We start from the raw sequence: 15,832 nt of genomic DNA on the forward strand, positions 1-15,832 counted from the left end.
GCCTAAAGTACAATAGCAATGAAGTCAAGCTGATTGGCTTCACAGATTTTGATTAGGGTGGCAGTGAGACTAATGGAAGAAGCTGTACAGGTGGATGCTTTAGTTTGGGATCTGCCATGATCTCATGGATGAGTAGAAAGCAAGATCTTGTTGCTTTGAGTAGTGTTGAGGCAAAGTATGCAGCTGCATGTGAAGTAGGAAAGGAGGCTGTATGGTTGAGGAAGCTTCTGACAGATTTGTTTGTGAAGACTCTGGATCCTACTGTGATAAACTGTGATAATCAAAGTTGCATCAAGATGTCTGGACATCCTGTGTTTCATTCTAGGACGAAGCATATCAACAATAAGTTCCACTACATTAGGACATGGTGCAGGATGGGATCATGAAGCTACAGTATGTCCCGACAAACGATCAAGTAGCTAATATACTAACAAATTCTCTTCCTAATAAGAAGTTTGAATATCTTAGAAGCATGCTTAGTTTAGTTGATATTGTTGATCATTGTTGATAATGATAAAAGTTTAGAAGAGATTTGTTGAGGCTTTGTGTGTGAGACACATTGCCTGGGAGGACACCTGGCTGACACTATGTGTTGATGTCTGGATCCCAAAGTAGTGACGGTGGTGTTGGTCATGGAGCTCTGACCTCGGATATGCACATGGGTCCCTGGTTGATGGTTAGTTAGTAAGCCTAATGGTACGTAGAGAGGCTGAAAGCTTTAGTCCATCTTAGTCCCACCCGGATAGATTGCCCTGGTTATGAATCTAGTCTATGGCATCGTGAGTGCCTAAATTGTTGGAGGACTTTGGATAGATTGTCTTGATCAGGAATTTAGTCCATGGCATTGCGGTGCCTAAACTCTTCATTGTTCATATGGTTTGAGATCTTCCTTGTACTTGTATATGTTATTATGAATACCTCCCTAGTTAAGAGGGAGTGTTGAAAAATGTAACTAGGTTCGGTCTTCATAAATGTATTTGAGTCATTATGTAATGTACTTGTCAAAAGAATGAAAAATATTTTTTTTTATTATTATTACAATGACTTATTAAAGCATGGGTTTCATGATTGGGCCATCTTTTATTAGTCAAAGTCCCCATTGTGGACTCCTAGGATTTATATTGAGTCAATATAGTCATTGTATATAGAGACCCTTCTTGGGCCTTTGAATCATGTAAAAAGATTTAATATTGAGTCAAATTAGGTATTTGACACCTCCACACCAAGTCTGTCTCAAACATAGCAATTTGACTTCACTTCAAGCCTATATATACAAGCAGATTGAATTCATTTGGAGCACTCACTAACTCACTCATAAGTTCGATATCTAGAAGGAGGCCAAAAAGAAGTGCGAAGTTAGAGAAAGAGGAAGGAAAAGAGAAAATCAAAATTTTGGGCTATCTATCTCTCTCGTTTGGATTTCTCAAGGAGATTGAAGTTTTTCTTGTCTAGTCGAAGCTGTTGTTGTTGCTGCTGCCATTTGCTGGGTCGAAGTGCTGCTGCTTCTAGGTCGAAATTCTGGGTCGAAGTTGCTGGAAGAGAGATTGACTTGGTGGTTGGAGGGGGTCTGTGTTTAGGTTGAAGAGTCTCAAGAAAACTATTGAAGGAAGATATTTTGACTAGGTTTTCCTCTAAATAAGGGTTTTGCCCCGACAAAGTGCCTACATCTTGTGTCTTGTGTTTTTGTGATCTTCTTACACACATAATTTGGTAATTGCTTGATGAAAGATAATATAACAAAGAAGTAAAAGAAGTCGACATAATTTAGAAGTAATTATCAAGAAAGAGAAATCTAACCCTAACTCTACTAGCATTGGTTTCTCAACACTTTTCCCGCACAACCATGATTGTTTCTGGAATTAGTTCCAGTTGCCATTCTTCTTCTAATGGTGGTAATTCAATAGAGGTACAACCACTTAATCCATGCCTTTTACTAACTTGTCACATAGTTGCATAGATACCCTTCAATGCACTTACTCACTTTTTCTGTTTGATTGTCGATTTGAGGGTGATAGCTAGTGCTAGGGGTCAATTCAATTCCCATTGTGTAGATGTAGTCCCTACCTTGTGCTTTGGGTAACCCTGTGCTGAAATCCATGGAGATGCTCTCTCATTTTGTTTTAGGATTGGTAGGGGTTGGAGAAGACTTGTAGGATGTGTATGATCAACCTTATTTTGTTGGCATGTCATGCATTCCTTGATGTATTTCATCACATCTTCCTTGAGCCCTTTCCATGAGAATCGTTCCCGAATCTATCGATATGTCTTGAAGAATCCTTGATGCCCAACTGAAGGAATATCATGTGTAACCTTCAAAATCTTCTCCCTGAGTGTAGATTCAGGAACCAGGTAAATCTTGTCTTTATAATAAATGACTCCATCAACTATTTTGTACCTGTCATCCTGGATGATCTTGTCAATTACTTCTCCTTGATTGTAGATTCAGGAATTGAGTATATCCTGTCTTTATAATAAATGACTCTATCAACTATTTTGTACTTGTCATCCTGTATGATCTTGTCGATTAGGGCGCAAGTAAATTGGTTCTTGGCATACTCTGCTGAGAAGTGTGCCTTCTAATCTTCTGTGAGTTCCATAAGGGCACATGCTACTGGTTTCTTGGAGAGTGCATCGGCTACAACATTCTTCTTTTCCTTGATGACTCCCCTGACCCTAAAGGTGTTATACTTGGGTGTGCTTGAAAGGGTTGCAATCTTAACTAGTGGTCGTGTCTTATCTTATTCGCTGGGCCTTTCCTCTCGTGGTGGTTTTTCCTTGGATCTGTTAGGTTTTTCTTCTTCCTTTGCTTCTTTTTGCGGTGGTTATTCTTCAACATTCGAAGTGGGTTCCTCTCCTTCTTCCTCATCATTAGAGACTACTTCGATGTAGCGAATTTTTCACTTACCTAAACAACGGTGACCTAGTTCCCATGGCTCCTTGCAATTGAAACATAGCTTCTTCTGCCTGAGTTCGCTTCGTGTTTCTTCATCTAGCTTGTCCTTTCTGGGCCCATCACGTTGAAAGGGCTTCTTCTCCTTATCTTTTGGAGGAATGAAAGGCTTGGATGGAGCCTTAGCTTTAGCGGCTACATTTCCCATGTCTCGAGTCTCCTATAGCTTCTTGAAGAGTGGCGGGATTGAATGCCTTGACCCACCCTTGTAGGGGTTCAGGTAATGTTTTAGTGAAAAGCATGACTAGTCACTCATCGAATATATCTGTCACCATGACTGTGATACATTCAAATTCTACAATAAACTCTTCACGTGACCTTGTTTTCTTGAGTAGTGCCAATTCTCTAAAGTGGATGTCTGGGTTCTTTCGATTGAATCTTTCTATCAGCCTTTGTGTAAAATCGTCATAAGAAGTGATGTTGGCATGCCCCAGAGTTACTAGACCATGATACCACCACTCATGCGCTTCCCCTTCTAAATGTAATGTGGCAAATTGGATTGTGTCTGCTTCAGCCATAGGATTGAGCCTAAAGTAGGTGTCCAATTTTTGCACACATGCCCTTGCTATACATATAGATGATCCATCAAATGAGGGTAGAGGAAGTTTACTCACATTGCTTGCCAGTTCCACATTAAGCTGCCCCCGGGGACTATTCCTATACCTGAAGTCGCTGTATTCATTGAAGGTCATAACTGCTTGAGTGTTCTCATCCAATCTTGCATAGTCTTGAATATATGCTTTAAGAAGTTGATTTGGATCCACTGCGTCTTGGGCTGTCACCCCTTGATTGTTTGTGAATTAGAGAAGTAATGGTCGGAAGTAACAAGTTTATTTAATCTTTTTGTCTAGGGACATTATCAGTTTATTAATGTCCTGGAGCAAAATCACCTTGTTATGGGTTAGGTACCATGTATTTTAATTTATTAAAGTCACATGTGTTATAAAGTGACTTTATGTGAAATGTACATAGTGCACTTTATAATATTAAAGTGACTTTTATGTTTTAAAACTCACTTTACGAGAGAAAAAAGTGCACAAGGTACAAAATAGTAAAAAGGTTTCTAGTTCTTTAAGTTAGTGGGACAACATGAGGAAGGCTCAAGAGAGGGAAATAATCTCTAAGGTTAGGTTTTCCTCACAAATGAAAGACAAAAGGAAAAGGACAAGGGTTTTTGCCTATGATTCTCATGTGTGATATTGAGAAGGTCAAGGAGAGTGTATGAGGAAAAGGAGCACTTGAGCTAGCAGAGGAGAGCTAGAGAGTAGCTTGAAGGGAGGAGAAAATTGCTCAGCACAAGGAGAAGGGCTCGAACTTCTAATTCCACTATCAACTCGAATTTCTAGTAGAGAGTTTAGGCACGAGTTTCCAGGATTACACACCAAGAGTTCTGTTGAGTTTGCTGATGCATTTAGGTCGAGTTCCAAGTCGAAATTTATGCTAGGTATTAGTTGCTTCTAGGTCGAAATATGAGGCATTGTATAGGCCGAGTTTGTTGTGTATAGAGGCCGAGCTTGCATGTTGGTTATCAGTGTTGTTGGCAAATAGTTAGATTGAGCTTCAAGGCAAATAACAGTCTGCTTTTTGTGCCGAGTTTGGCAGTGAAATAAGGACAAGGCAGGTCGAGTTTTCTTGGGTTGTTTAGACCAAGTATTAGCCCCCTGTGAGCATGATTTTTGGATTGCCTTGAGTGCACAATGTGACGTTGTCAACAGTGGTATAAGTGGCAAAAAATCACTAGATTTTAGGCTCACTTTGGCATCGAAACAACTAAATGCTAGTGCATAGAAAACTAAACTTACTCAGGTTGAGTTCACTGAGGAGAGGGCTTGATTTTCAAGGTGACCTGGCAGTGGCTTCAACAAGACTATAAGGGAGATAAGTGATTTTTCTCTTTATGTACAAGTCTCCTTAAAAGCAATATAAAGACTCACTTAGAACTTGTTTTCCCCTTGTTGGTTTTTCCAGGGCCAGTTGACCAAAAACAACAGTGTACATGTGTAAATTTTTTTTGTGGTTGTGCTTACATATTTTCTCTCTTATTAACTGTGCAAAATTTGAGAAGTATAGTAGTCCTTGTTTCAAGTTAAATGCAAAATGAATTTCATATAAGTCATATATGCTCATGATGGGTTTTGGGCATTAAACCATGCAAAAACTTGAAACTATGTGGGCTACAACAATATAATTTTTTTTCGTCATGGATAATGCCCCTGCATCACTACATTGCTAACTTTGTTAGTGAATTAGTGGATTGACTTAATAGAAGCAAATAATATATCTCTATTACCCTTTAGGGTATGTGTTTTATATAACATTTTCTTTACTTTTTCTCAGCATTTGAACTCTCTTAATATACGTCAATGGATTGCATTAATTGGAAGCTCCAATGGACAAGAAGCCCTAGAAGGAAGCTCTTGTGGTGTGGTCATGATGCCCCGCATTTGATGAGGAAATTGAATGAGAAGAACAATGAATTTGTGAGCAAGACCGTCATCATCTAATAGTTCTTGTCATGCCATTTCCAATGGTAGGTTGCACATTAAGTGGTTCCTCCATGGTTGGCCCTTCTAAAGCACAAACATTTATTAAAAATGCGCATGTTCAATGGTAACACAAATTATGGTTACATTGGGGTTTCGACAATGGTCTTCGTTGGTTGTTATTTACTAAAACTAATTAACTCATTTCGGTTGAGATCGTGATTTGAGTTGATGGCTTTGACTCAACCGTTGGCTCGAATTTTTTTTGGTAGTCAGTCCAAGGTCGACTCTCATGAATTGTGAACCAGATATATATATGTATGCAAGCGCTCGATTGAATTATCAAATCAAATGAAAAAGTTAATTTCTTTACATATGAATTGTTTTGCGAGTTTGAGTGCAAAGTTTATGTTCTGTTGCAAAATACTAATTGTGGAACAAACTAGTGCAAGCAAAGGCAACACAAGTTTTGATATCGGGTTTGAGGTTGATCCTTTTCTTATGGTTTGGTCACAAAACTAAGTTTGAGTTCCATGCACTGCTAAAGAGTTTTGCTTGATGCATGTCGTGATTTCAACACACGTGAAGTAAATACATTCAACACTCCATGATCACGTGGTTAGGTTGGTTTTGTTGACATCTAATTGGGGCTATGACATTCCATTCATATACAACATATCCTGCTTTGTGATTGGCACGACGAGAGGTTGTGCATGCCACCATAAATGGTGCGATTGAAACTTGGTTACAATAGTATAAGCAAAATTAAACCTTTGGCAGAGGTAGAGTTGAACCTTTAGTGAAGAGTCTTGTCTATCCATGGTGGAGTTTAATTGTTAGAGTTTAATACTTGGATTTCACATAAGGGAGCTTAACTAGATTGGGTATATATATATATCAAAGGTGGAGCTTATTATTTGACAACAAAGGCAGAGGTTGAATGTCCACTCTCTAAAATAACAAAGGCAGAGGTTGAATGTCCACTTTCTAAAATAACAAAGGTAGAAAGATTGATTACAATTTGGTGGATTCCGAAATATTGAAGCCTGAGTTCTACATCTATCCAAAAATAGCGGAAGTTGAAAGGTCAGTGACTTAGTGGAATTCATTAGCGAAGGCCAAAGTCTGTGGCTTAGTTACATAGTGAAGGCCGAAAGTCTGCAACAATGGTGAATATTAATGTTAGTCCACAATTCGACTACAAATAGTGGAATAACAACATAATCAGGTTCTAAGCCTCTATATGGAGTCAGTTCAATCATGCGAAAAACAAATTAGTCTATGAACGTTGTGTGGTAAAGTATAACGAGTAACCAGGGCGTGAGGTATGTACATGGGTTGTTGATTGTCACATGTTTGATCTCACTAAGAGACATAATTTTTTTATTTTTCATTTACTGGCAAATTGTCTCACTTTTAACAGTTTCTGGTGGCCTTTGCTGGAATCTGGCAAGTCATCTGGTGGGTGCCTGGAAAGAATATATTTGTGGAACGTTTAATTGAATACATGGTTCTATATAGTGATTTTGGATTATTTAAGTCATTATTAATTCAAATTGAAAACCGAAAGATGCTGGGCGATCAGGGTTGAGAATCAGATGCAACTAGACATGTTTGAAGTTGTTTTGATTGATATTTGATGGCCATAATATGTTTTGGAAATCAATGAGCATGTTGCAAGTGCCTTGGTTACATGAAGTGATCAGGGTTGCGTTGAGGAGAGTTATCTTTTTGGTGACATCAGTGACAACAATGGCATTAACAACAAAAATGTGACAATATTATGATAGTTGGACAAAAGCAGAGGCAATGCAACAATAGTATTGACAATAGTGGTTATGTAGTTCAATCATCAAATATAGTGTTTGAGCAACGTATTCAGTGTGATCTATCTTATTCTTTTATCTTCTATCTCAGGGGTGGCAGCGTGGTGAAAGCGAAGATTGAAGTCTCCTTCAAGTTGGAGCCTGAGAACACTTTAGGGTGGTGCTAGGACGAGTTGGAGCTTGTAGAGTGTTGGAGCATCCTTTTACTTGGAACTGATAAAACCAGGGGGTTAGAGCCCTTTTCTAATTGGAGCTAGTAAATCAGGGTGTTGGAGCATCCTTTCAGTTGGAGTTGATAAAACTAGGGGGTTGGAAACTCCTTCCAGTTGCAGTGGGTAAATCTTGAAAGTTAAAGCTTCCTATTGATGTAATCTTTAAGACCTACATTAAAAGTGTTTGGTGTTTTTTCTTTCGGAAGGGTTTCCACCAAAAAATCTCATGTGTATTGTCTTTGATGTTGTGCATTGTTGAATGGTGTTGCTAATAGTTTAATGTTTACATGATATAATTAAAATTGTTAAAGAGTGCACAATATTGATTCACCCCCCTCTCAGTACTATTTATTTTTTGTAGCTATGGCAGGTCTTCATAATTGATATTTTAGCCCTCCAAATATATGTAATAATAAATTCAACGCATGTTCTTCATGTTGGTTTCAAAAGAGAAAATGAGTTTTAAATTGTGAATTTTTTGCTCCAAGATGATCAAATCGGCCCAACTTTTAGAGGCAACCATTTAGACTCCCATAATGCTAAATATGCATCACTCGTCCTCCTCCACAAGACACAATTCGGATCATCACACAACAAAATATCTTCTGCGCATTCATGCGAAAGAGACAAAGACAAGAAGGCCGAAATTAGCACTTGACCGAGTTCTCTCTCTCCCTCTCTCGTTTGACCTCGCACGTGTGGAGTTTCTCTCTTCTATTGACCTTGCATGTGTGGGAGACAGGACGAGTTTTCTGGGCATATTTGGGCAACATGACCAGGATTTTTTGGGTGCAGAAGAACACCGAAATTCAACCCTAGCAAAGAAGATCAGGCCGAGTTTCTTGGGCAGCAGTATGACTTGGGTAGAAGACAGTTTGACCAGTATTCTATTGCTGGTCTGTATCACTTTGTTTTGGTTGGAAAAGATCAAATGTATCTCTTGTTGAACTGAATAATTTCTCTAAGGAAAAGGCTGTTGGGTTTTTTCCCCAAGTGGGTTTTCCCTAGGTAAATCTTGTGTTATGTTTGTGTGATCTCTATTGTCCTATTGCTTTTGATGGTTGAATTTATGAAATATTAAGTGGAAGTGCTAAAGAATATATACATATCATTGGAAGTAATTATCTGTTTCAGAAATTTGTCCTTGTATCTATTGCACTTGAAAAATAAACATGGTATTAGAGCTTTGGTGAAGGGAAGAGGACGTTGAGATCACTTTTGAATTTATCTACTTCTGCAAATTTATTTTTTAGACCAGATCTATGACCATGGGTTCTATACTAAGACATAAAACAAGTTGGAAGGTGCTACATACTTCAGGGCATGGGAGACAATGATTGATCTTATTTTGGTAGAAAATGATGTTTTGGATCATGTGAAGGCCAAGGTTACTAAACCACAAGATGATGAAGGGAAAAAGAGATACAAGAGGAATGAAATCATAGCCATGAGGATTATTGTGGAATGTAACAAAGATCATTTGATTCCATATGTTTCAGGTTTGGATTCTTCAAAGAAGATGAATGATCTCGCAGTTGGATTGTATACCATTAACAACATTGGTAAGAAAATGAGTTTGAAGAATGAACTTCGTGATGTTAAAATGACAAAGGATGATATTGTGGCTTCATATTTCATGAGGATCTCTCAATTGAGAGATCAACTTCAAGCTATTGATGAAGTTATTCCTGATATAGAACTTGTGACTACAACACTTAATGGTTTGCCTGACTCATGGGATTCATTTGCATCTAGTATTTGTGGCAGAAAGGAAATTCCAAGTTTTGAGGAATTATGGACCTCATGTACTCAAGAGGAATCTAGACTTGTCTCAAAGGGGAAGATTCCAAGACCTCAAGATGGTGACTCTTAAGCGTTTACAACCCACTCTAAAAATGGCAAAGGAAGGAGAAATTTTGGAAAGTTTCAAAGGAATGTAGGTAGAAGACCACCTCAAGTAAAGAAGGATATTCAATGTTTTCGTTGCCACAAGTTTGGTCATTATAAAAATCAATGCACTGGAGGGAAGAATGATAAGAAGAGGAAGGGCAAGCAACAAGCTTCAACAACAAATAGTGATGATGATGAGCATCCACATTAGAAGAAATCCAAGAATGTCACTACTAAAGCATTAGTAGTTGATGATAAGGACGTGAACATGTCTTTCTAGGTTGACAAATTTGCAAATAGATTTTAGTGATTTCTGCAAGTAAGCTAGGAGTAAGAAGGAGTTGACGATTCCCTAGAATTCTCAAACAATAATTATTTTACTTCTCTTTTCCTTAATTATTGCTTTATTATTTTGTTAGCCTCTTGTCTTTGATTCTTTCGCTGGGGCATAATCGTTTCTTCCATGACCTCCTAATGAGGGTTGCAGATACATTATAAAGGCTGCCAAGGCTTTGGCAGCAGATGAAAGCATTAGGAAGAACAAAGCAATGTTTGTGGCAAGAGGATTCTCCAAGGATTAGTGATTTGTGCTCAAGAGGGAGAAGTTGTACTTCTATCATGACTGGAAGAGCTCCTAGTTTTAAGGGAGTTGGTAGGCTAGCAAGTTTGAAGGATGTCATTATGTCGAGATATGTGGAAAGTCAATAATGATTTCCAAGTGGATTTACAAGATCAAGAATTTGGTAGATGGCAAAATAGAAAATTACAAAGTGAGGTTTCTCCCAGAAAGAGGGAGAGGACAATGAGGAGACAATTGCTCTAGTTAACAAAATTACCTTAGGGCTTTGAGGAGTAAGACTCACGTGACAGATGGAGCAATAGTAGCAGAGGGAGCACCCAGTTAGGGTGACCAGAAAGCAACCATGGCACAACATGTGTTGAGGTACCAACATGGTACAACTAGATGTGAATAGAGAAGTACAATTGTAGGGATATACAAAATCAGATTGGGCATATTCGCACAAAGCCTCTGTCCCAGAGTGAAGTTTGTATACTTTAGGGACAAGTTTAGATTAGTTGAGAATGCTTCTCTCAGTCAGAGGAAGTGTTGATGTTGTAGCATCAAGGGGCATACATTCTCCCTAGGGTCAAGGGTATTGACCAGGTCAAGGTTATTGACTAGGGCAATGTAATGTGGCTGGGGAGAATGACCCAGAGAGCATCAAGGCTTGGAGTGCTCCCTTGGTTAGGGGTCACTTGACCATATTGCCAAAGGTTACTTGGCTAGTGGATTGAGTGAGTGCCTTATAGCATCGGTCAACAAAATTACCATTCAATAAATGTACAGGAATGGTAATAGTCCAGGATTTCACCTAAGGTCACAGGTACTGACCAGGTTCCAAGTGACAACTTGGATAATTGGTGAATTGCCCCAAGTGATGACTTGTTGAGCATGATGCTGATGCATGATGGTTTCCACATGTAGTGGATGGATACATCAATATAGCTAGCTCATTCAACCTTTTGTTAGAGAAATTTTTCAACAAGAGAACATCTGAAGAAGTCATTATTAATACCACCCTAGCCAAGAGGAAGTGTTGATTTTTTGTAGCTATGGTTGGTCTTCAGAATTAATATTTTAGCCCTCCATGTAAATATGTAATAATAAATTCAAGACATGTTCTTCATGTCGGTTTCAAAAGAGAAAATTTTGAATTTTGGGTCCAAGATGACCAAGTCGGCCCTCCATCAAGTCAAGTTGGCCCAACTTGTAGGGGCACCCATTCAGCCTCCTAGAACACTATATATGCATCACTTGTCCTCCTCCGCAAGACACAATTCGGATCATCACACAATAAATTATCTTCTGCTCATTCATGCGAAAGAGACAAAGACAAAAAGGCTGAAATTAGCAGTTTACCGAGCTCTCTCTCTCTCTCTCACATTTGACCTCACATGTGTGGAGTTTTTATCTTCTGCTGACCTTGCACGTGTAGAAGACACAACGAGTTTTCTGGGCTTATCTGGGCAACAGGACTGAGATTTTCTTGGTGCAGAAGAAGGCCGAAATTCAGCCCTAGCAGAGCAGATCAGGCGAAGTCTCTTGGGCAGCAGTTTGACTTGGGCAGAAGACAGTTTGACCAGGGTTCTATTGCTGGTCTGTTTGACTTTGTTTTGACTGGAAAAGGTCAGTTGTATCTCTTGTTGAATTGAATAATTTCTCTAAGGAAAAGGTTGTTGGGTTTTTCCCCCAATTGGGTTTTCCCAGGGTAAATCTTGTGTTGTCTTTGTGTGATCTCTACTGTCCTACTGCTTTTATGGTTGAATTTCTGAAGTATAATTTCTTTATTAACTGGAAATGTTAAAGAATATATACATATCATTGGAAGTACTTATCAGTTTTAGAAATTAGTTTTTGTATCTATTGCACAGTAACCCTAGGAGACTCGACCAGATTTGAACCTGTGGGCTGTGTGACCTATGGCCTCCTTGTCAGCGACATGCATTGAGTGGATGGTTCAATCTTTTGAGCTAACCTGTGGGGTTGTGAAGTATTTGAATATATAGAGACATGTCTTGATTTATGTAATCAAGCACTTCATGGCATTTTTTGGTCTTCCCTTATCAGTTTTTTCATATTCTTTACAAGGTGTGCTAGATCCTTATTTAGTATTTCTGTGGTCATAGAGGATAAGGTGAAAATTATAATGAACTTATAGTTTGTCGAGGGAGGACCATGCAATTGATATATACATGATAGACATTTCCACATGCAGCAGCTATCTATAGGAAATCATGAAAATCAGTCCTATTAAAAACTTGTGTACTTGATATTTAATATCAATTCTCTTATAATTTTAGATGCATAAGGTTGATCTTTTGTTTGTAAGTCATAGAGAAAACTACATTTGCAGGGCCACAACCTCATTAACATCAGTGTCATATACATTGTCTATGATCGCTGTGTCTTGGAAGAGTCTATCTGGTTGTGTTACTTTGTCAAATAGATAACATCATTTTTCAAGCTTTTTTGGGGTTCATTCTTCCCTAAATCCAATACAATCAGTTAAAAGTATTTAATTAGTTCTGACTATTTTTCTTACCCAAGAACACTTGATGGATTTGTATTTGATATAATAGGATTGTATATATCTCTTTCACAAATCAAGAAAGACCCCTTCTTTTCTACTAATTTTTTCAGTATTTATTATTTGTGTTTATTGAAGAATTTATACCTTTGGATAATATCAATTATTTCGAAACCCAAAGTAGAATGCGAAGGCAATTTAAAATGAGAGTGAAATGGAAAGACTACTTCAGTTTTGAATAATCCATGTTCTATTATCTTTCTTAACCAAGAGCACTTGATGGCTTTGTACTTGATATATTAGGATTGTACAATGTATACAATTACATCTCTTTCACAAATTAAGAAAGGCCCTTTCTAATCTACTCTTTTTGTCAGTATTTGTTACTTGTGTTTATCGAGGAATGTATACCTTTGTATAATATCAATTATTTCAAAATCCAAAGTAGAATGTGAAGGCAATTTAAAAGATAGTGCAATGCAAACATTACTCTAGATTTGAATAATCCATGCTCTTGATTTCAAGGTTATATTTATGAATAGTTGATGTTACCTTGATTTTGATGTTATATTTATGTCGATATAAGTACAATGTTCTTCCTTTTGAAAAGTAGGCAGGGACGTCAGACTTTCGCATGACCCTTGCTGAGAATTGATAACATAGCAAGAAGTAAAGGTTCTGGACCTGGACTTATGAGATAAGATGAGCGGTGGATTACGGATAGGCATAATGGATTTAATGAATCATCTGATTGGGGCATTGGATGCCCCCTTTTCTGGAGCAGTTGTCTTTGGAGTTCATTTTGATGGTAAAGTTCAACGTCAATGCTTACATTTACATGATATCTATTGTATTTGAAAAATCTCTTGGTGGTACTCTTTTTGAATGGCATATCTTGAGAGATATTCTCTATATATATATGTTGTCTATATTGCAGGGCATTTAGTTGTGGAAGCTTTACTTGTGGCAGTGATTGTTTTCCTGCTGTTTCAAAAGAGTTACCAGCCTCAAAAACGCCCTCTTACAAGAAAGGTTTGTCATGACTTTTTTTGGTGGCATCCTTGTTCATTTTAGGAGGGAACTTTTTATACTATTGTGATTTTTAATCTCTTGGGACTCATATACAACAGTTTTCAGATATTTATTTGAAAACGTAGATTTCTGATATTGGATTCAGAAGATCAAGTTAGAAACTTAGAAGTTAGTGGCATTTGTTGCCTCATTGCCTCAAACGCTGTTCTGACCCAAAGTGACATTGCTTGTAAATCAAAATTGAAATTGTGATCCAGAAAAATTGCAATGAAAAATTAGACCTTTTTTGACTGTGACAAATGAAAAAGGTAAAAGAGAAAACATCCATGTACATCTTAATTTGAATGTAGTGTTTAATTAAAAAAATTTCAATTTTAGCTGTGACTCTTATAATGGAAAAGAAAAATGGTCTTAATTGGCAAACAAAAACTTGTTTTAATTTCTGTTTTTTCACATAATCTTTTATCATATACACAATAAAATTCCTGCATTTGGACTTCAAAATAATATGATATTGACTACATATGTAGCTTAGTTATGACGTGTTATGATTAGTCCAGTCAAATATATTGGGCTGAAATTATTTAAATTAAAGTTAGCTTTATGTGATTTAGCTGTGCTCAATAATCTTGTTAACCGACATTAAATGGACTCTTGAATCAAGTTACTGAGCTTGTCCAGCAGTTTGATCAAAGCTAAGGAAGATGACATGCTTACTGTATAAATATAGATAGATAATAACGATGTGTCCTTGGGACGGCTAGAGCACACCCTCAAATTTTTCAGGGGATGGTGGGTTGGGGACAGCAATAATGTCAAAATAATATTAAAAATTCAGAATTCACAATAAATATTAGTTGCTTAAAGCTTGTAAGCACAACAAGCTATACTATAGTATTGTGCACAACCCTTACACTTGCTAATTTTTAAAAAGCTCAAACAATTTAACAAAGGGCTGAATGACATTCCATTATTGGTCGCTAGAGATGAGAAAAATGCAGTTTAGCTTTAGGAACTCAAATGTAACTATTTTCATTTGCAATAAGGTCCATCAAGGGTATATGAGACAGAGACCTGTCACTATAGCAGCTTTTCTTCCTCATATTTATTGTTTTTTTTAACAACAATGAGTACTTGATATATTAATTCTGCACCCAGTTGCAGCAAGATACATGGGTGAATTACATTTGAATTTGCCCTTGGGCTTCTACTTTGCCGTTTCCATCATGATTTACAAAGCCCAGATGTTCATGACCATTACAAAAATTTGTAATTGACGCAATACTCTTATTTAGCCTACTGGTATATATTCGGCAAAATTGAGATAGCAAAATGATACAAAAGAAACCAGACATAGCAAGGAGTAGTTAGCCCATAGGGTCGGTTGGGTGGTTCAGGTCAATGCCCGAATTCTAGACTTCAGAATTGCTTTGTTCTTCCTGGGGAGACCCCGTCTTTGACAGCCGCAGTTGTATGTCTTCAATCATGGTTCTTAGCGCAGCTACCTCGTCCTCTAGCTTGCCAACTTGTTTCCCTTTCACATCAATGTCTTCCGAGTTTTCATATGCCACCACGCTTTGTCGATACACCAGGTCCTTAATGTCAGAAAGCTTCTCTTTAATCTCGGCCAATTCTTTTGCACATTGCAGGCATAACAACAGAGTTGGGGGAGGTGAAGAACTCTGTAGTCGATCCAAGGCATGACACAGTGCCTCCTTCCCCGACACCTAGCCAGAGCAAGGGCGTCTGCTACCCCAGGAACATGAATCCATCTTCAAAATGATAGGACAGGGCCGAGGAGCAGTATGCCAAAGAATTCCCTCTTGAGATGATCTTTCCAAAGCTGGCCCGAGCAAATTGGAGGGCTGCTGGAAAGGGAGGGAGCAAGTCCAGTCGCGAGGATAGATTGAGAACTCGCACCCCAGAACCCCGACCAAATTCTCAACACTCGACAAGCAGAACCCCGATCAAATTCTCAACACTCGACAAGCAGTACTTCGATCAACTAGGGGTGGAAATTACCAACAGGATGAGGGGGGTGGGAATTCAACTGGGATTTATAACTCCTGTCTTGCAGAAACCAGCCTGAGCCACCAGGATCCCAATACGATCTCATCATTTCCCTTTGAGGAGAGAGATCGATCATGATTTGCAGATGGGAGATCAAGTAGATGGGCTGTCTCTTCAGGGCCATGGGGAGTAAATGCTGCATGAAGTGAGAGAGGCCTCGCATGGAAACCAACCTCGAGCACCTGCAATAAACCTTGAAGAATGAAGTCGACGTGAGAAGTCTCACTCTTATATGCAAATTTGGGTATTATGACATCATGTGGAGGGGGAATTGGCCTCA

The 15,832-nt window shown here is 38.2% G+C and overlaps 1 protein-coding gene across 3 annotated transcripts in view; it reads left to right on the forward strand.

Moving 5' to 3' along the window:
• Window positions 1-15,832, forward strand: part of LOC149203441 (long chain base biosynthesis protein 1b-like) — a 248,230-nt gene that overhangs the window by 12,684 nt on the left and 219,714 nt on the right. For 2 of the 3 annotated variants that reach the window (XM_089403434.1, XM_089403435.1), the window contains exons 2-3: window positions 13,064-13,258; window positions 13,388-13,482. In XM_089403434.1, the coding sequence (XP_089259560.1) occupies window positions 13,153-13,258; window positions 13,388-13,482 (201 nt within the window). In that variant the 5' untranslated portion in view covers window positions 13,064-13,152. Of the gene's footprint in view, window positions 1-13,060; window positions 13,259-13,387; window positions 13,483-15,832 lie in introns of all 3 variants that reach the window. The other variant, XM_089403433.1, reaches the window with a different exon arrangement.

Source organism: Pinus tabuliformis, chromosome 2_1 (assembly GCF_031772625.1).
Source record: "Pinus tabuliformis cultivar Carrire ecotype Pingquan chromosome 2_1, CPIR1, whole genome shotgun sequence".
Classification (NCBI taxonomy): Eukaryota; Viridiplantae; Streptophyta; class Pinopsida; order Pinales; family Pinaceae; genus Pinus; species Pinus tabuliformis.